At 49.1% G+C, this 20249-nt stretch overlaps 8 protein-coding genes and 3 non-coding genes across 11 annotated transcripts; 5 read left to right on the top strand and 6 right to left on the bottom strand.

Moving 5' to 3' along the window:
• Positions 1-195: 195 nt before the first annotated feature.
• Positions 196-1722, top strand: BO94DRAFT_586850 (uncharacterized protein; the record flags this gene model as incomplete). Its single annotated transcript, XM_025615784.1, has 4 exons — positions 196-457; positions 510-611; positions 663-972; positions 1020-1722. The coding sequence occupies 4 exons, from the start codon at positions 196-198 to the stop codon at positions 1720-1722; spliced, it is 1377 nt and encodes a 458-aa protein (XP_025466269.1).
• Positions 1708-1815, top strand: BO94DRAFT_t190. The gene has a single exon. It is a non-coding gene; the product is annotated as a tRNA-Met (tRNA).
• Positions 1816-2083: 268 nt separating this feature from the next.
• BO94DRAFT_557645 (NAD(P)-binding protein) lies at positions 2084-3173 on the bottom strand (the record flags this gene model as incomplete). Its single annotated transcript, XM_025613940.1, has 3 exons — positions 2084-2480; positions 2528-2883; positions 2931-3173. The coding sequence occupies 3 exons, from the start codon at positions 3171-3173 to the stop codon at positions 2084-2086; spliced, it is 996 nt and encodes a 331-aa protein (XP_025466268.1).
• Positions 3174-4000: 827 nt separating this feature from the next.
• Positions 4001-4073, bottom strand: BO94DRAFT_t188. The gene has a single exon. It is a non-coding gene; the product is annotated as a tRNA-Lys (tRNA).
• A 168-nt stretch (positions 4074-4241) lies between these two features.
• BO94DRAFT_599143 (uncharacterized protein) lies at positions 4242-5540 on the top strand (the record flags this gene model as incomplete). The annotated part of the gene is given in 3 exon segments (XM_025616300.1): positions 4242-4375; positions 4475-4791; positions 4808-5540. 3 exon segments carry the CDS (start codon positions 4242-4244, stop codon positions 5482-5484), a joined length of 1128 nt encoding a protein of 375 aa, XP_025466267.1. The 3' UTR covers positions 5485-5540.
• Positions 5541-5826: 286 nt separating this feature from the next.
• Positions 5827-7009, bottom strand: BO94DRAFT_576220 (uncharacterized protein; the record flags this gene model as incomplete). Its single annotated transcript, XM_025615124.1, has 3 exons — positions 6564-7009; positions 6249-6461; positions 5827-6197 (listed from the first exon to the last, which is right to left on the bottom strand). The coding sequence occupies exons 1-3, from the start codon at positions 6853-6855 to the stop codon at positions 5827-5829; spliced, it is 876 nt and encodes a 291-aa protein (XP_025466266.1). The 5' UTR covers positions 6856-7009.
• A 1102-nt stretch (positions 7010-8111) lies between these two features.
• On the bottom strand, positions 8112-9064 carry BO94DRAFT_547448 (uncharacterized protein; the record flags this gene model as incomplete). Its single annotated transcript, XM_025613334.1, has 5 exons — positions 8112-8352; positions 8403-8480; positions 8535-8544; positions 8566-8804; positions 8859-9064. 5 exons carry the CDS (start codon positions 9062-9064, stop codon positions 8112-8114), a joined length of 774 nt encoding a protein of 257 aa, XP_025466265.1.
• Positions 9065-12068: 3004 nt separating this feature from the next.
• On the bottom strand, positions 12069-13446 carry BO94DRAFT_536474 (uncharacterized protein). Its single transcript, XM_025612025.1, has one exon. The coding sequence runs from the start codon at positions 13407-13409 to the stop codon at positions 12543-12545; it is 867 nt and encodes a 288-aa protein (XP_025466264.1). The 5' UTR covers positions 13410-13446; the 3' UTR covers positions 12069-12542.
• A 1501-nt stretch (positions 13447-14947) lies between these two features.
• On the top strand, positions 14948-15020 carry BO94DRAFT_t191. The gene has a single exon. It is a non-coding gene; the product is annotated as a tRNA-Lys (tRNA).
• Positions 15021-16617: 1597 nt separating this feature from the next.
• BO94DRAFT_557642 (putative short chain dehydrogenase/ reductase) lies at positions 16618-17757 on the bottom strand (the record flags this gene model as incomplete). Its single annotated transcript, XM_025613939.1, has 4 exons — positions 16618-16701; positions 16769-16952; positions 17008-17316; positions 17369-17757. 4 exons carry the CDS (start codon positions 17755-17757, stop codon positions 16618-16620), a joined length of 966 nt encoding a protein of 321 aa, XP_025466263.1.
• Positions 17758-19234: 1477 nt separating this feature from the next.
• BO94DRAFT_599132 (uncharacterized protein) lies at positions 19235-20123 on the top strand (the record flags this gene model as incomplete). Its single annotated transcript, XM_025616299.1, has 2 exons — positions 19235-19676; positions 19719-20123. The coding sequence occupies 2 exons, from the start codon at positions 19235-19237 to the stop codon at positions 20009-20011; spliced, it is 735 nt and encodes a 244-aa protein (XP_025466262.1). The 3' UTR covers positions 20012-20123.
• Between the last annotated feature and the right edge of the window lie 126 nt (positions 20124-20249).

The raw sequence follows: 20249 nt of genomic DNA, 5'->3' as shown, positions 1-20249 counted from the left end.
CAAGCTTTGGTACATGCACTGTTATGCCCTGCTGACTAAGTATTCACTCAGCACGTGCCACCTCCCCATGTCAGCAGCGCACACCGTAAGTGTCATCATCAACACTCCTTGCATTGCCAAAGCCGGGACATGGGAGAAAGGATCCGTTGTATGGCCCGATTGTGATAGCAATAGCATGAAGGCATCGCCATCGCCATGGCGCTGCAGTTCATTTTCCAGAATCCCAACGGGATAGGCAGCTCTGACAGGCGCATCATCCGCTCGCATGTCATGCAAGGCAAGAATGCCGGCAGGCCGCGGCGATCCACCAAGAAGAAGCTTGATACAGAGGTTAGACGCATCCTGTATGATCCAAAATGTGCATATGTGATGCCGCGACAGGTGCTGTGGGGCGACCTGTGTCTTACTTCGTTCCCACAGGAGCTCGATTCTGAGTCTACGGCGCTCATGCATCGGTGTATGTCTTCAGTCGGTCATCCACTCCGCTTGTGGCTGACTCTTTTCGACAGGGTTCTTTGACATTAGTGATGCGCTGTTTCCGCCGCAGTTCTGCACCAAGTTTGACATTATCAAGTCAATCTGGGTCAACTTTATCCTAGCAGATGAAGCATGTAAGTGACGACATCACCAGTCGAGTCATGCAGCATGTTGACATGATACAGATTTTCATAGCACTTTGGCTATATCTGCGTCTTATGTTGACTTTTTCCAGCGGAAACCAGCAATATCATCCAAAACGCTTCACCACATCTCCCAAGCGTATGCTTTGGTCAACCTTAAACTGTCGGGTCCGTTCTCCGTTTCCGACAGGGCTATAGCTGCTGTAGTCAGCCTTGCTATCTACCAGCAAGTACATCATCAACCTGCAACGGGACTGGTACATCTTCATGGCCTCTATCGCATGATTCAACTGCGGGGTGGGATCGCCAGGCTGATGCAAGAGAATCGCGCGCTGGCACTAAAGCCGTTGAGGTACGTACATTCTTCCTGTCGACAACTCATGCACTAACTATTATCAGACTTGATGTGGAATTGGCAATGCAGAACGGCACACCTACTCTGTTTCATGGCGATGAAGCACCCGTTCATCCGGTTCTATGCGACCCTGATAGCAGGCGATCCCCCAGAGCTGCCCCTTGGATGCCACTCATCTTGTTAGAGCTATTCAGCTTCTCAAGTTTACTAAACGAGGTTAATAAGAGACAAAGGTTGAGACTTGACCCGTTGGATTATACTGAGACAATTGTATCGCTCCTTTATCACCTCACAGAGGTGTCACCTCTAAGGCAAGCCTTTACCAACCCGGGCCTTTATAGCGACGTGACATACCTTGCGATGCTGGCATTTATGACAACGCTGCTACCCGAGTATACCCGTGATGGATCGAGCTGCCCCATCCTTTCTGATCGACTAGGGAGCGCCATACAAGACCTTTACATCACGGCATCGGGATTTTCAGACTCCGATCCACCGTTCCTCTTATGGATTCTTTTTATAAGTGGCATATCAGTGTTGAAGCTCAAGGACTATCCCTGGCTATTGCCATTAATTGCGGACACCTGCGCAACCCTGGAGCTAGACAGTTGGGCTGTCATCCAGCAGCACCTGAGCCAATTCCCTTGGATATTCGCGTTGCATGACACTCCCGGCCGCCACTTATGGGACGCGATTATATGCCTCTACAGGGATAATGAAGCTCAACAAGTCGTCTCGATGGTGTAGTTGGTTATCACGTGGGTCTCATACTAAAGTATGACGTTGAAGAACAACTTCAATGCGATCCCAAGGCCGGGAGTTCGAACCTCCCTCGGGACATTTTTTTGTTTTTACCCGGCTCTGCAGGTGCCAACGGCTCCACCAGACGTTACTGAATGAACACTCCTGCTGCTCTTTATGGGAAAGTATCGGAGAATTTTTTGGGACACTCCAACACGGCAGAGCAATGTCACCCGATTAGCTGACGCCAATCGTTTCAACCCAAGGCGAATTCTGCACTACAGCGAATGAGGATAAGATAGAGAAAATGAACTCGATACGTTCTCATTATGCGAAATATATATTTTCCGCATCGGGGTTCCCCAGCCTACGTAAGCTGTGAGATGCATCCGGGCTGTACCAACTCCAGCCTGGAGACAAGCTCGTCCCAGATGCGCCTCTGCAACGTCTGACCCTCCTCATTGGTGAGCCACGTGGGCACCCAATATTCCTTGATTTTGCAGCCGGACAGCAACTTGCCATGGCCCTGCTCACCCACCACCAGACCGTGTAAGATTGTTCGGCTGCCCTCCTCAGCAGTTCGTGCCATCATAGCCCGGACCGCCTCATGCATGACCTTGGTGAAGGTCCGGGCATCACGACCTAGGCCAGTGGTGCAAAGCCCAGGCGCGACCATGGTGATGACAACACCCGTGCGCTCGACAGGACATTGAGCCGCGAGCTGGCGGGCAGCACACTCTGCCACAAGCTTGGTGAGGGCGTACCTAAACCATATTAGCTGAGAAGCAAAATGGGTGCAGTGCTTGCTTACCTCGAGTCCATATTAGCCCGCTTCTGATCATTGAGCCCGTCAAATATGACATTGTTGCGACTCTTCTCCAACTCGCTTTTGGCAGTGTACCCCAGGACACTAACAATGAAAACAAGAGTAGGCTTGATGTTGAACCTCTCCGCACACTCTTTCAGTTTAGGCATCATGAGAGCACCGAGGAAAACAGTATTGATAACATTGACGAACATGCTTGTCTCCATGCCCTCGCACTGCGACCACGCATCGATCATGAGTCCCGCGTTGCAGATAAACCCATCAATTCTGTCGAGCTCATCTGTTATCCTCTTTACGAAGCTTTGGACAGACGCGTACGTCGACATGTCTATATGTCGTACCTGATATGGTCAGCCTCTGGAGTTCCTCAATACCTCAAGAGACATACCTGTACAACTCCCCTCCGACCAGTCGTCTTCTCAATATCATTCTTAGCAGCTTCGCCCGCCTGGAGATTCCGCACGGCCAGCACGACACACTCGGCTGATGCCGCAACAAGGTGTCGCGCCGTCTCAAGGCCCAGGCCGGAGTTTCCGCCTGTGATGATAAAGGTCTTTCCGATGCAAGTCTTCTCGTCTACTAGAACTGGCAGCTTTCGGTACTGTTCGACGGTTAATCGGAGCATCACCATGTTGGCAGCGTAGTGTGGAGGTATGGTATGAGTATGTGATCTTAATTAAAAAGGATGTCACAAAAAAGGAAGAACAAAATACTTCTGAAAGCACGATTCAAAGAGTAGGAGGAATAGTTATAATTCTTCAAAAGCTACCCACATCGTCCCTTTATATCTTGCCAGTACTGTCTTGGGGGCATGCTACAGCCCCAGGAACGGATAGTATAGGATCCGCCCCACTATATCACCCCTGGCCAATCAAATATTGATTTCCTTTTTGGGAAGTGGGCGATCAACACCTCAGGCACACAATGCAGCCCTTCCAAGATACAGTAGTACTATGTCCTGGACTGCGGGATGCCCCCAGCCCAAGGTGCTGTGAGGCGACTTGCTAAGCACTAGATGTTTTCTAGTTAATTACATTTTAGTTGACTGAAAAGCCTTGTGAAACGCCCTGTAAAGGTCTCTGTCAAGCATTTTTTAATGGAGCGACAACCACACTGCCCAGGTCAGGCATACTGGTATTTGTTGCAACTACACCTTCCGTTGCCACCGTTTATTATGTGAGAAAATGTTTACTTTGTTCACTTAGTGGGAAATTCATTCTTGCTTGAAGGCTTTCTACAGTCTGTGCAAGGCTTTACTTGGGGTCTTGCCTGAGGCTGTATTTGATGCTTTGTGTGAAGTCCTGTGTGACGTCCTGATTAAGTGCTGTGTAATAAAGTCTTGAAAAAGGATCTTATATGAGATTTCATCTTGTGTTGAACAGACAAGACAGACAGATATAACTTAACTCCGCAGAGGCACGCAGTCTTGGCAAAAGACTGAAAGAAAGCAAAAAAGAAAGCCCAACGCGGGGCTCGAACCCGCAGCCTTGAGATTAAGAGTCTCACGCTCTACCGATTGAGCTAGCCGGGCTAGCTTGTTGAAAAGGCCTTTGATTGCTTGGTACATAACCCTACAAATCAATACCACTTGTTCACCTCCAATCCCGGACCACCTCGCGACATATCCTCAACACGTTAATTCTGGCCTTGTTTACGTGCATTACCGCCCAATTATCATCGCTTAAATTAATAAACACAGATGAAGCGAGCCCGCCCTTCCTCCCCAGGGATTTTATCCCCGAAAAAACGCAAACGGGCCCCCAAACGCGGTGATCTCACGTATGAGAATCTCAGGGAGCACGATCGAGTTGCCCCGCCACTCACAACCTCCGCGTTGCTCGATATGACGACGGAGAGGATTGATGTCCCCGGAATTCCTAACCCTCCTCCGTCTAATCACTCCTCGCAGCGGTCACAGTCACGGTCTAACAGCCCGTGTAAAGTGAGTGATGCACAATACCGCGCTGGTCATCTCCGACGCGCAAATATCTTTGTTGATGAAGATACCCCTCCGGACGTCAGTGATTATGTGTCCGATACTTTCTACCTTGTGCCAGATAAAGACTTTAAGACCCTCCAACGAGTCGCGGACGAGCTCTGGCTCAAATGCAAAGAACTTGCTAGGAGGTCATCAGGGGAAGCCGAATGGACCGCGGCCTTACGTACGGCGATTGATGAATTGATGCCTCCGGGGCTCGAGATTGTGCTCAATCGAGGCAAACAATTGAACTCTTCCTGGTATCCTTTCGGTGCTGACCTTTCAAGACTGGCGCGGAGATTTGAAGCCTCCGGTGCATAACCCTCGACCAACTATTTCCCAAAAACAAGACCAGTCACATCAGCTCGTACAGGAAGGTGTTAATATAGCAGGACCGACCGTTCCTATCTACAAGCTAGAAGATCCCCGCCCAGCAATCTGCGTCGGTCTATCGGAAGAGAGTTTAACTAATGCCCTCGAACCTACAAAGGGTCGCAGCGCCGCTCGAAACTTCCTGCTAGACCTGCAGGATACCTTCACTCTAATTAGTGACCCGCATGTCACTCCATCGAGCCTTCGATTCCCGTTTCTCATGGTGGAGGCAAAGTCCGGTGCAACGGGTGGGAACCTCTACCAGGCACAGAACCAAGCGGCGGTCAGTGGTTCATCAGCACTCCGGATCCTTCAAAGGTTTTCAGATCTGCATGCCCAAGCCTTAGATACGGAATCCCAAGCTTCGTTCTATTTGGCTCTTTCGATCACCACTGACGGCCCGACTCACGAATTGTGGGTTCATTATCAAAGACCCGGGGAGGGGGGTTTCTACATGGTTTGCAGCATCGGGTCTTGGAGGACGACTTTGAAAGATAGCTCGTTTGAATTTGCGCGGCTTCTGTCAGCGGTGCTGAGGTGGGGAAATGATACATTAGGAGAGACGATTCTGTACATGTTGGAAGAAATGTGATCAGTCCTTGTTGTATGATATTGGTTGAGTGTTAAGTCGGTATTCACTTACATGTGTATTCAGACTATAAGTTTGAATCAAGTACTACATTCTTAGATGCTTGATAGAGTTCTATGAGAGCCCTTTGGAGTACTTGGTTGAGCCATCTAAGAAGTGCCTAAAATCTTTATCTATCCAACATGCCTTTGACGACATATGTTTTAACATTCGTTACATAATGCATAACCTTGGGCTGGGGGCCTTCCCACAGCCAGGACCTCATAAACATACCAATCTATCCCTAGCCTTACTTGTAGTGAGCTGACCAACATCCTGTTAGCGTCTTCGGTTCGGAGCCGTGCCTCATGTGAGGAGATCAGTGGGACTTAGAGGCCGTGATCGAGCGGGTAGCTGAGCCGTGGATCCAGATTTTGGCTTGCTCTTGGGTATACCCTCAGCCCATTCCGGGAGCGGTTCATGGGGCTGGTTTTTAGAAGACCAGATATGCTGGGCGCCCGAGACAGTGTGAACGAGATATAACATGCACTCTCGTACTGAGACACACCCACGGGTTTTACCGTCCAGATCTGACACTGCGTCATGAGGAATCGCATCCGAGTAGTAGAGAGTCCATTTCCCGTTCACCATCTCTCGACGTAGGAAGACCGTCCACCTATAATTAGTCATAAAGGCAAACTTTAGCTTAGCTGCCCACATATCCCGGGAGATTTGTCCTGCTCATCACAATCAGCATCATCACAGGCTTAACTCAGCACAGAACTCACCCAAAAGTCGACGCAGTCTGTTTTCATGCAACTGGATTCCCCGCCGGGCATCTTGTACATCCACGTCCGGATGTGTCCCCCATGGATGCTTGGCCTCCCCCAAGGCCCTTGTTTCTCGGGGGATCCTACAGATCAACGCGTAATCGGGAATGGAGTGTTTCTCATCACTCTCGTTTTTCCCGTCCGGCTTCTTCTTCGGATATGCAAGCCGTTCTTGAGCGGCAGTCCAGTCTTAGTCACTAAAGGCCAATTTATAGCCTAGTCGCTCGGCAATGCCGCCAATGGGATTCAAAACATGGGCTATATATCGCCCACTGGTCGAGATTTCAGCCCCACACAGAAAATGTTCCGTCCATTGGAGGTCTTCACGGGTCTTGAGTCGCACGGTCAGCGCCTCCCCATGTTTCTCCCACGGAATCTCTCGAAATACCTTCCGAACGTCCCGTTGGAAACCCTCCCAGTATTCGAGTTTGCCTTTGAAATTGATTCGGTGGAGTCCAGTGCCGGACGAGTATTTGGATGTGTCAATGATATCAGGGAAGTTTTCTTTGATTAGGTCTTGGGCGGAAAGGAACTCCACTTGTTCGGAGGTATTGGTATTACTCATCTTGGGCAAGTGATGGACTGAAGGGTTTTTGTATCTGGTGGGTGGATCTTCTTGTTCGATCTCGATAATATAGCGCAGCGGGTTGAGAAGTTGGTTCAAGGGGGATTGACCTTGGGGATCTGTAAGAAGAAGTACTGTGTGTCTGGTGCTGGACTCCTCCTTATATATTATGGCTTTGCAGGTCAAATTCTACTTCATCCTTTAGCCATGCCGGCAGTTTCCACTTCATTACTGACCATAACTGGGAACTAGTAGATACTATGTCCTGGCCTGCGGGAAGTCTCCAGCTAAAGGCGCTTCGAATCGCATTGTAAGCTCCATGTAGCTTGAGAGGTTGAGTGCTTCTGAAGGACTAAGTCAAGTGCCTTCGAAGAGCTCCTCAAGTGCTTCTGAAGGGCTCCGTCAAATGCCCTCAAAGAGCTCTACTAAGTATTTTTAAAACGGCACCCCCCAAGTGCTCTGTTAAATTCTACTGAACGGCTCCGTCAAGTGCCTTCAGAAAGATCTATTACGTATCTTCAAAAGGCCCTGTCAAGCACATTTAGAAAGCTTTATCAAGTACTCTTAAAGGACTCTATCAGACGCTCTTGAGGACCTCTGTTAATTACTTTCAGAGAACTGTAATGAATATCTAAAACATCACACTTGATTCATCCCTACTGTCCGCTACTATCGGAATCCGTAAAGATCTCGTTTCGACTTATAATCTGGACGTATATCTCAAAGATCTTAGTTTCTCTTCTCTTCGAGACCTCTCTGTTCTTTAAAAGAGTGAAACAGTGAGTAGTAAGAATACGAATCAAGTTATATAAAAAATAGCAAAACATGATTAATGCCAGGTCACAATCTACATAATTCATCTAACAAATAATTAGACTTGGGGCTGTAAACTTCCTTTGTCAGTGTCTCTCAGCGCTAGTGTGTTTTGAAATTAACTTGACATTATATAAGTTCCCGTGTAGAGTATTCAGTAATTAATCTAGTGTTTTATCTAATCAGGTAATTAAAGCATGAAAACATGGTTTCAGAATAATTGCGTTACACACTTTAGCCTCTATAGGTCTTGTCGTTTCAGTAGGTATAGCAAAATGCGCAATTTTATTAAAACTAGCTAGCATCCGACGAGCATACCCTCCTGCTGCATCCCCTGAGGTACCCCAGAGTTGTAGATCAATTTCTGAAGATCGTCACGCGATATTCCCACCTTGGAATTGGGCTCAGTACAGCGCCATACAGGCTTGACATCTATACGGCATCTACTTGCCTTCTCCCTTCCGAAATATCGTATATTGAAGTTCACCGGCCATCTTGGGCGGTTCCTGACTGTCGAGTCTAGCTTTGAGATCTTCGAGTAGTCTATCCTTCTCAAAGAAGAGTTTACCGTCATGCAAACCCTTGATTAAGCCCCAGGACTCTAATGCTGCGAATGAATCAAGGCATGTATCACGCTTGGTTAGGCTTGGAAATTTCTCGGCGTCTTCGAGGTCCACAATAAAGCTGTGATAGGTCAGCAGGAACAGGGAGAGAACTCCAGAAAGGCCACGTACCATTGTCCACTCGAGGGTCCCCATACAATGTTTTCTCTTCGTGGGTCCCAGTGAGTGTAATGGTAGGAACCAAATTCCCTAAAGTCATTAGCAGGATTGACCTACAAGGGGGGTTGGGGGGTATCCACGTACCATAGAGCATCTATAAAGGCCATTCAAATACGATCCTGCTCCTCCCTGGTGAATGTGTCGAAGTTTTCCAGATCCTCGCCGGGAACTTTCTCCATCACGATATATGCAACGTATCCGGCTGGCAACTCTTCGTCGGGGCGTTGCGTGTAGATCACAGATCCCAGAAGCTTAGGTGTGGCCCTACAGTCTTCCAAGTCGGATAGGTTATTGATCTCACGATGGATCTCCTCACTAGGCTCGTCATAATCAGAGTCATCCCAATCGGCGATTCTGTCGATGTTAGTCCAAGCTGCCTCCCTCCCCACCCCGATGTCTGAGACTTACTGCTTTTTGGTTTTTATGATGGCCTGCTTTGAGGGGTGATCTTTAGCGCTCGCTTCATAAACTTCGTGGCATTCCAACGTGGAGCCGCCTTGTGGGTCCTCCTGTTCTCGGTATTTCCTGGAGATAATTTTGCCAATTTCCCAGGTCCCAAAGTCGAAGTTTATGTCCCTGCCGGACAGAGGTCCTTGTTCAGGAGTCGAATCCATGACGTGACTGCTATGGAGCGGATGCTATGAAGGGGAAGGAAGAATGGCGAGACTGGGGTTGATATAAGGGAGGAAGACAAAAGGCATGATGGCCAGGGGGTGATCAGTGACCTCACGTGGTAAGGTACACAAGTCCTCCATAGGCAACCCCCGGCTCATTCACTCGTCCATTCCCTTGAGTTTGGAGGATGATACGGCAGATAGCGTTGTTGGAGGGGACGATTCCGGAACAAAGGATTGATCAATCTTCCGCCGGAAAGAATCGTCTAATCCGCCGACATACACCTACTCATGGCTTTGCGATGCCAGACATAGGCTTTGTCCAAGTTTTACTCCTACATGGACAACCACACATTGAAAATGCAACTCTTCACCAATGAGACCAACAACTCCCGGTACTACCTTTCTTGTTTATTGCGGATTGCGAGCCACCCCTGGCAAGGTTCCTTCCTTGATAGAGACTAGACGGAGAGAAATCGGAACTTGACATCCAAAGGGTCACACGAGCCCCTGGGCACCCTTAGCCAGCCCCTTTGTCCAACTGCAGATTGTTGCCGGGCAAGGGATTCACCTTCTCCCATTCACCCCAGAGAAATACTCTGAGTTCGTGAGCCTCCTTGCATATCCTTTCTTCCGCCTCGCAGAAGACAGATATTTGGGGAGGTTGTACGAAGATTCTGGACAAGTTCAGATTCTGCGACAATAGAGGTTTGTCGGAGGTTTTATTGCTCTCGGCGCTTCAACCCGGTAAGTCACATGCGCTAGTTTCCGCATATAAAGTGGCGCATTCTCTTTGTGCATCTTGAACAATCCTAACACAAATCGATTCTTGCCTCTTTTCCACCCCATTTATCCAGTTTGTTACCTACTTGCTATCGACATGATGTCTGAACACGGCGATGCTCCAATAATTACATATGCTTTATCCGATGTGATGGTCTTTGGATGGCGGGGACGCTGATGTTGTTCGACAGGCGAGGCAGACATTATTCCGAATGCAGCTCAACGATCGATTTGGTTTTATAGTATTGTTTTGTTGAGTTCTAAGTATCAAAAATATCCTTTAGCATGCTTTGTCTTGCATCCTTACTCGCGCCATATCTTACTGATGTCAACTAAGAAAGCAACCCTATTTCCTATCAACCTATATTAGTATCCATCGCCTACAGCTTTCGTACAAAACAACCTTATAGCAGGGCTACAGACTGTTGAGCTATAGAAATTACTCACGCAGCTACACAATTACCAATCTACAAAAATTAGTGGATACACACCTCCTGTCCTTGGAACTGCGCCCCGTCATGTATGTATCCTGAATACTTCCTTGGATTATGATATCGCGAGGGGAAGATAAAGCACATATGAGCCAATTCCAAATTTCGAGTATAGAATCGAGATTACACAATGAGTACAGTCTTCAGTGAAATGTCTCGTCTCGAGAGAATTCATTAGCCACTGTGGGCTTCTACCCAGCCTCAAGCATAGATATTGCGTACGTCGGGAACGAGTACGATGATTCTCCCCGGAGAGAGAATAGCGGTCTACAACATTTCCATTGTTAGATTTTGGGTCATCCAATTCACCAATATAACCCCTAGTATAGCTTCCATAAATAGTGTGCTACGCGTGTTAGCCATTGTATGATACACTGGCTTGTGTGTGTGGCTTGCCCAGACACAAACTCACTGATCATCAGATACTAAACAGACCCAACATTCACTACTACCATAGTATACCATCCACGTACCTATCCAGAGTACTCCGTACCCACCACCTAGTCCAAACTCAATTGATCCATTCTCCTTTTTCTCCCCACTACTATCCAAGTCTAGACCCCATTCCCCACAATACACACTCCACAGCAGCCAGCAATCCGCCTCACCATCAGAGCCCAACCATCGCCTCATATCTCAGACTCGGAGAATTTCCATCGTCAAGATCCACCCATTCCCTTTTCTCCAATTGACCAACCGGATTCTTCCATCCACCGCGAAACCCACTTCACAATCCAAGCTATATATAGCTAATTACCTGTCTGCCCAACCAGCAACACCACCAGCAGCACCAGCACCAGCACCGGCAATTAGTCTTTCCTGTTCTCCAGTCTCCACAGGTACAACACAGACCAAACGTACTTTTTTCTATGTATCCACTACCTATCTAGACGGTAGACGGTAGACGGTAGACGGTAGACAAGACAAGACAAGACCCACTCATTACACACGGACCTCACCCGTCCTGGTCCTCCACTTTCTGTTTTCCACAGTAACAGACTACTAGCCTAGACTAGATAGTAGATAGTAGATAGTGTATGGATATGGAAATAAACGGACGGGGAATCTCGACCCGAACCCGAACCCGGTCCCGTCCCACAGTGGGCCCCCCAAACAAATCCATTAGTATCCAGTATTCATCCAGTATCCACACCGTCTAACGCCCCAGGCCACGTAGTCACTCACCCAACCACCTAATCCCTACTTGGTACATCTATGCTGTAGTGTAAGAGGTGTCGTGTACATGTCTCTAACTATTTTTACACCCTGGGAGAGGTAAATGGTTGGTGATGTTTGAGTGGAAAATCTTGATTCAGACTGCGGGTGGTACTACATACTACATAGGTAGGTAGGTAGGTAGGTAGGTAGTTGGGAAAATAAGGCGGGAGGTGCAGTATGCATATGCATGCTGCAGGCTGGGTAGGGATTATGATCATCCCGTGGAAGTACTTGGACTTGGCTATGCACAGGTGGTGAGTCATATGTGCGGAGGTCTGGGCTACTATGTAAGATGTACTATGTAGTGTAGGTAGGAGGGAATAAACTTTGGAGGGTCGGATATTACAGGTTCTGGTGCTTAGTAGTAGGCTAGAGCCGCAGTTGTGTTTGCCGAGGGAGGATTACTAAGTATGTATGTAGCTAAGGGTATCTATGGTGTATGATCCGATAGGTTCGTGTTTAGTGCAGGATACGGCAGTCGGATTACTGTTACTGCTACGTTGCAGCCGAGGTATAGAATTGTCAAATCATTGTAGTATTAAATACAACAACATCTATTGGACGCGTAATCACCAATCACAAAGACAAAAGAAATGGGTAGCTCGTTCGAGCCCCGAGTCAGCAAATGAGGGGAATGAGGATCCGGTGGATCGACGGTCGGGCTGCATGCAGGTGAGCTGCAGACCACGGGCAAATGAGTCAGAGCTAGCTCTGCACATCCTGTTTTTGTGGGTTTGTTCGTTCCTCGTCAACACTATGCAAGCCAACATGAAGAGTGGGACAACAGAACAGAGGAAGGAACCAGTTCCTGGCCAATCTCAGACGGAATAAAAATATCCGAGACCATAGCTGCACGCTATGGAGGGCTCGTGCCGGTCGCGGCGGTCTAGCCGGCCTGCGACGTGGGTGGGGGATAACGGTGACTTGGCTGCAACGCAGAAGTATCCATGATCGGTGGAAGACTGAAAGCATGATGAAGTGGTTCCTCAGCGGTAGTATTCGCTCGGCCGGTAGATGCGTGAGGTCCGATTGACCCGTTCAATTCGATCAGCTGCATCCGCCTCGTAGAGTGATCCCCGACTAGGAGAGCTCCGCGGTGAAGTGTAGACGATGACCCGGCGACGCTTCAGGGACCGAGGCTCTCGCTCGATAATTGTGGTGCAGGCCATGTTTTCCTGGGTAGAAGCCCTGCGGGGAGGAGCTGGGTCGTAGCTGATCACCGGTGGAGGCGTGACTGACGAGGTCTTTGGCAGGACGCACAAGCCTTGTTCAATGGCCAGGAGGAGTTGCCGGGCAGCTGCGTTCTTCAGAGGCACCTTGACTAGAGTGGTCCGGTTGTGTTCGAGGTCGACGACCGAGTAAATCTTGCCGTTCTTGCTGCGGAGGTAGTCGACGACGTCGCGGGCATACTGGTTGCCGCGCTTGCAGAGCAGCAGCTTTTCCTCGAGCACGGTCATCGGATCTGCGCACTGGGAGCAGTGACTGGCGTGACGCTCAAATTGGCTGATGACGAGTTGCTCATCGGCCTCGAGGTCGCGCACGAGCACGACAGGCTCGGCGGGCTGCTCAACGGGGTGAGGCATGGTTGTAGAGCGACGAAGGGGAGGTCGGGTGCGAGGAGGAGGTCTTTCGAGTCGAAGTGACTCCCGGACGGAGTAATAGAATGGGGGCCAGAAACGGGATGACTTGGACGGCGACAGCGTGACTGAGGTGTGGTCACGAGGACTAGACAGGTAGACTGTAGATGTGACGGTGTTGGATAAGGTGGTCCTTGATCTTGACTTGGAAGATGTGAGCAGATGAGAGAAGTGGATGAGGAATAAAGAGAGTGATGGACCCTGGGGGAGGGCCATTATATAGATGCGGCCGGAGAAGGCATCCACGATTGGCACTCGAGCTGCAGCCAAAGTCTGGCGCTAGACCTGCCATGACGAATGGTCACAAGCGGCCACCTTGGAGGGTTAGCAAAGGATCCACCTTTTTCGGTCGTCTTTTTTTATTCCTTGTAGGTAGCCTAGGCGCTACCTGCTAGCCTGCCTGCTAAGGCACAAGGCAGCCTGCCTCAGTCGGAAAGGATGTGTGGCTGGTGCAGGCGGCAGTGCAGGTCTCAACCACTTCAACCTGGTTGGTTGCAACCCGAGCCATGCGCCTGCTGATTGGTGGATGTCCTGTCAGATGGTCATGGCGGGTGCCCCCCTAAACCCAAATCAGTTAGCCGTGACCGACCGGAGTGACACTTTTCCTCATCGAGGGTCGGGGACGGTCGAGTCATCTTAGAGTTCAGCGTAAATACGGAGTATAGTGTGAATAATAATACTATGGTAGGCGGAGGAAGTAGTACACTACTAGATGAAGAGGACTGTGGCTTGACCTCGTGTTCAAGCCGCACTGCCAGCGGCCACCTTTCATCATCTTCCCAACCCAACTCTCATCCATCCATCCCATTCAGGAACCATCCATCCTAGTCTCATCTCCGCCATTGTTGGTCGGTCTGATCGCCGCGTCCGTTTCACGCGATTACTCTTCCCTCCGCTATCCACGCTCATTAGCCATGCAGCCGCTGTCGCTCCTCGCCCGCCCATCTGAGACGTTAGAGAACTCGGTTCCAGTCTGTTGGTAACCTACGACATCTCTTTATCGACCCGTTCTATTTTTGCTCGATCGCGATCCAAGAATAGTGTTTCGCATCTTCCCTGTCAACACGAGCTCGCATGGTTCGCTCCGTGATTAGGGAATATCAGCTACCCCTTACGCTAACAGCCCATGAATCATCGACCACCAGTGATGAGACCCTGCTGCGCCTCAGCCACACAACGACTGGCTGCGGGCGCTCCTTGCTACAGCCACAGTCGATCCGATCCCACGAGTTCCTGCGCGATTATGCACTACGATGATGATTTCATGCTTCTGATCTCTGTTTCGCTTGACGCGCGCCATAATTCGTCTTATCGTGTCCTATCGTGATGTCGTATGTTCAGCCTATGTGCTACTGGCTGTCGTTGCTGCGCACTCTGTCGTGCCGGCCCGTCAGTACCACTACGGAGAAACCAGACATGCGGATTTTCTGTTGATTGCTGTGGAGACTAGAGTATCGCACCTATCGACTGGTGGTGAAATGTCCTGGGTAGACTGAACCAATCCCGACGTCGGATATATATAACAAGTGTTGGATATCCCGCCCGATTTGTTTCACATGGACGTGCACTCGATGGTCACCAGTACAGTACCTGTGTCTGCCTTGTGTTTGCCCCCCAGGCGCCAGTGTTCTCGGACCTCGTTCTACTTCCTAGGCGCCAGCGACATAAGGCTGAGACTCGTCCCAGAGAATCTGGTGTACGACAGAGTGGGCAGCGAATGTATATCATATCCAAGATGGCTTCTTCAACGAGCAGCCCGGCTAGCTCAATCGGTAGAGCGTGAGACTCTTAATCTCAAGGCTGCGGGTTCGAGCCCCGCGTTGGGCTTTCATTTTTGCATTTTGTTGTTTTGTGGTGGTGAGATGGATTTGGTGCGGTCGGTAGGTATCCACCGGCCCACAATAGCACAAGAAGTTGTAGACCAGACAGACTACCCATCCAGCCACTGCACAAACCATCATCGCTAATTGCGTCATTAATATTTTTTCCCTCGAAAGTGAAGATCACAAGCATGGATGGAAGAAATTGATGTCGCGACCGCGTGGCGCAGCAGACCCTTCCCTTCCTTCAATCCTTCCTTCGCTCGCTCCCCCACAAGGCTGCATCGGATATGCATACCCACATCCAACACCCACATACTCAGATCCAAGGAAGCATACACAGCCTCATGACATCAACATCAACATCAACGTCACAAAGCTCAACACTGTCTTCCCGCAAATTAATCCCTAGACCCATAGCATAGAAATGACCCAACAGGGTATTAGGACAGGAGAGTGTCTTCCGCCCCACCCCACCCCATCCCCATTCCCACCTTTGGCTTCGCGCGTGGAAAGATACCCTGCTGAAGCTTCAATATATCCCCTTCCACCCTCATTTCATATGATACTTGGTATATCGTAATGTATATATCGATATAGAGAAAATAAAACCTCATCCTAGCGGATAAGATCACTTGAAATGAGTTATTTGTTGATCTGTTGCTTTCACTCTGACCTATCCAGGAAGGAATCCACACATCCATATTTTGTTTCATATAGATGATACCCCTACCCCTCAGAACAATTCACAACATGTGCGGGAAGTATGTATGTGGTGTCTGGTGTACGGTATAGTATGATATAATAAATACTTAGGAAACATGACTGAGTAACGCCATACTGTCCTGCCATCTTCTGCGTGGAGGATGAAGGTTGGTTGGGTTTGGTTGAGGATGGTGTGGTATGTTATAGATAGATGTATCATGTTAGGGATATGGTGGAGAGCTAGGTGGGTGGGCTTGTGTCTGTCGAGGGAGGATGGGAGGGATGGTAGGTGGTGGGTGAGGGGGGTTATATAGGCTTTGGGATCGGGGTGGTTTCGATGGGATGGAGGAGGGTGTCGATGGTGGCTGGGAATAGGAGGGGAGGTTTCTTTGGGGGAGGGGAATGTGTCTGTGGTTATTATGGGGGTGTGTCGAAGGGATGTGCAGGTGAGATCTTCTTGGACGTGTATCTAGCCTCTACTATGAATATATTAATAGCATAAATGTGCACCTGAGGAAATTGATAATTAGTTGTCCAGGTTCACCAGTAAACCAAAACGATATACCGCTGGCATCTGGAGAACTGAAAGAACGAAAGTCATGTCCCGACATTAGTCATGTTTCTTTTATGATTAGTGTTGGCTGGTCATAGTTATCCTATATTGTTATTAATGCATATCACGAACACCCCCTCCCCGGGGATGAGAGACTAATACACAACGGTATCAGTGCCCAGATGGAATTTCTATATCTAAGACGCAGCAATCAGTTGATCAGACACCAACTCTTCCAACGCTGGAACCTTCTCTCTCAATTCCGTAATCATCTCCTTCCAAAATATTGCTTTGACCCTCCTAGCGGTATCACTCTTCAAATTTGGGATCGACAAACTCGATACTATTAGTCTTTTCCTTGGAATAGTAGGAAGTATGATGCATACCTTTGATATTCCTCATCCGTAAAAGTCGACTGAACATATTTCCCCTTTGTTTCAACAGCCAGTCAGTAACCACAATCCCCCCCAGAGACAACTCTGAATAAGAGAACCCACATGTCCATCCTCCCCCATACACGCAGCCTTAACATAAAACCTCGCACCATAATCCGCCGATTTACCCAGTAAACCTTGATACACCGGCACCAAGAACTGCATCAAAGTGGAGCTTCTAGCCACATCTCGCGCAAGGTCTGTAGCGACGAGTCCAGGACAGACTGTGTTGACTATGATATCCACCCTAATTGCAGCATGTATTAGTGGTAGTCATTGAATTAGCAGACTGAGTAGCCTACGATCCATCCCTCCGCACAGCCAGTTTACATATCTCCTCCACCGCATACGTCAACAACAACTTGCTAATGGCATAGTTAGGATCAAGCTGCCCAACAGGCCAGTTGTCCTCGTCGCTGAAATGTCGCAGAATGCCGGGTTGTTCTGACCATTCAGTCCATGTGGTGATGTCCGGATCGAGATGGTCTCGTGAGGTAACGAAGACCAGATGTGGGGTGTTTGTGGTGTCTCTGCGCGAGTGCTTCATCCATTCCAGTAGGAGAAGACCGAGGAGGGTAGTGCTGAGTGTGTTTATTTGGATTGTTTGTTCCCTGGATGATACATGAGTGGGTATCTGGGAAGGCGAAGGGTAAGGGGATGTACCATCCCTCTGGACTCTGGGTAAAGTCGACGTTGATAATCCCGGCGTTTAAGATAGCGACGTCAAGACCCATCTCGCTCTGCTTTAATTGGTTGACGAACGACACGCAGGATGAGTATAGATTCATATCCAATTCCATGAGATGAACCTTTCCTTGTCCCATGATGCCAGCGCGTTGTTCGACGTACTCCCTAGCAGATTCGCCCCGGGCCAAACTCCGCGTCGTCATGATCACTCGTGCTCCTAGGGTCGCGAAATGAACTGCGGCAGCCAGACCCAGACCCGCGGTGGCCCCTGTAACGAGGACCGTTTGTCCCTCGAAAGACCCCGGCGGGGGCAAAGGCTCCGGCCAGAACTTGTCACGTAAGCGACGCGCGTTAAGGAAAATCATTCTGTAATTGCTATGGATGTTGCTGAGTAGAGGGGGTTTGAATTCTATATAAGCAGCGCGGGCCATTTACTTCGGGCTTAGTTATATCATCCATCGTTTGATTGCGGATTCAACGATAGCGGATAAACAATTGGATGATAGACGCTGTCAATGCATGGCCAGACAGTGGATCCGTTCAGTGCTTATCTGTTATCCAACCTATCAGACCAGATCGGACCCGGAGTCAACGCACCCCGGACGGAATCAGCCGGCAAGTTATCGGATCACGGGTCGTTTGGGTTCCGACAGTAGTGTGATGAAGATATCCTTGAGAACATTCACCTCCACTACACTCGAATTCTATAGAAGTAAAGTATAACCCCATGATAATGGCACTCGATGATCGGAAAAGCAATCTCGAAACACCGCGGATATCCCTTTTTTTCTAGGGCAAGTAGCGCCACATATCACAGATTGAAGCGGTACTATAGCGCACATCTCTAGATATAATCATGCTCCAAATTATACCGATGCAGTTTGCAAGGAAATATAATCACCACTCATTGTGATAAGCGTTGAGATTTGCTATAGCCCCTTTGGATCCCGCAAATCCGATCAGGATACTGTGGTATGCAAGTGCAAGAATAATTGACCGGGGCCCCACATAGCGAACGAATGAGATATTAACGTTCTCAGATTCATCAAGATAATCCGGGGTAGGGAGTGGGCTCAGTGGGCTATTGGATTAGAGACCAAAGGGAAAGTGATTTTACCTTGCTGGATTGACCAAGGCAAGATCCCTGGCATATGGACACATGGGGGGAAGGAAAAATCTCGCTAAGGGATCAAATGAACATTCCCAGCAAGTAGGGGGAAGCAGGCCGCCAGATGAGGCGAGGTAGTCAAGATCCAGAAGCAGCAATTGATGTCTCTGTAAGGGGTGAGTAAAGTACCTAACTGGGAGTACTATTTAGATACGGAGTACGGAGGAGTGCACCAAACGTGTCAATTAACCTGTGATAGTTCAACTAGTATGCAACAGAACAGTCTTGAATTAAAAAATAATTAATAAAATTAATCAAACCTACTGAAACCCAAAATTAAAGATGCTATGGGGCTGGATACTTAGGATATAAATCTACAGTCTAATAATACCATATCCAAGAAATTGAACATCGCGGCTACATTGGTGAAATAGTAGGTCAGTAGATAAATTTTAATCCGTGAATATGTTCAAAAAATAGAAACTCCAATTATAGAATTCGAGTTCAAAAGTACTAGATAACAAGTTGCCCAATAAATGACTAGCGGTTATGTCCTACAGCACTAGCTCCTGGCAAACAATTTTGATGCCCTCCGTAGATAAGGCTGGCCGAGGGTCACCCAGCTTCCTCAAAATCACCTATTTGACCTCTCTACCCATCACCGAAGCCAGATCGACAACCGAGCAAAAGAACCCACCCAATCTCACTGCCTCCATCTACCATCAGTCATCAACATGGGCGAACAAGGACCAACCGAGAATGAAACCCTAGGGTTTCATGCCTCAGACTTCAACTGGAATTCCTACATAAAACACCGACCCATGTACCCCAAATCTCTCACTCAGAGGCTCTATGAGCATCACGCCCTTCACAACCCCAGCCCCAGCCCCAACCCCGCCTACCACACAGCGCACGACGTAGGAGCCGGCGCAGGTATCCTATCCGAGGCCCTGGCCGAGAGATTCCAGCGAGTGATCGTGTCCGAGCCCAACCCCGATTTCCTAAACGTGGCTCGGCACCGGCTCTCCCACGATGAGCGTTTTCCCGCCGACATTTTCACCTACTATGCCGAAAGAGCGGAACAGTCGAGCGTGGAATCGGGGACCGTGGACGTGATTACCATCTGCGAAGCGATCCATTGGACTGAAATCTCGGCGTCGGTGGCCGAGTTCGCGCGTCAGCTGAAGAGCGGAGGAACCCTTTGCATTATTTATTAAGCTGCGCCGCGCATTCAGGGCAACCTGAACGCTCAGGCCGTCTGGGAGGCACTGTTCGAGGATGTGGTGAATGGATTGGAGAACGGGGATCCGGGCCATCGCGTGGTGTTTTCCCGGGCTATGCGAAACGTGGCCACGGGTCTGGATAATGTTGGATTCCCTGAGGATGTGTGGCGACCTGGCACGAACCGGGTCTATACTAATACCGGGGGAGATAGGAGCGCCATACGGTATACGAGCAAGTTCGGCCAGGAGAAGGATCGGATTGGGAATTTGATGAACGACGATTTGTAGAGAATGATGGAGATTGGGAGGTGGGTGGATGCGATCTGGCCTGGTTCCAGGGGTGTTTTTTTGAGCTTTATGCCTGGTCGAAATGTGAAGGAGGATCAAGAGCGATGGAGAGAGTTGGAGGCGGCGTTGGGGGGTGGGGGTCAGGTGGTTTCAGTTGTGTGGCCGAATGTGCAGATTTTTGCAACTCGGAGATAGCCTTCGTCCCAAAAGCAGTAGGCATCTCGGCAGTTGAGTATAT

This window comes from Aspergillus sclerotioniger, assembly GCF_003184525.1.
Source record: "Aspergillus sclerotioniger CBS 115572 chromosome Unknown BO94scaffold_18, whole genome shotgun sequence".
Classification (NCBI taxonomy): Eukaryota; Fungi; Ascomycota; class Eurotiomycetes; order Eurotiales; family Aspergillaceae; genus Aspergillus; species Aspergillus sclerotioniger.
This window is presented reverse-complemented; position numbering and strand designations above follow the sequence as displayed.

What these genes read in the sequence shown, in the direction of transcription:
- BO94DRAFT_536474 (XM_025612025.1), bottom strand. Translation starts at nt 13,409, where the DNA reads ATGGCCCTCCCCCAGGGTCCATCACTCTCTTTATTCCTCATCCACTTC.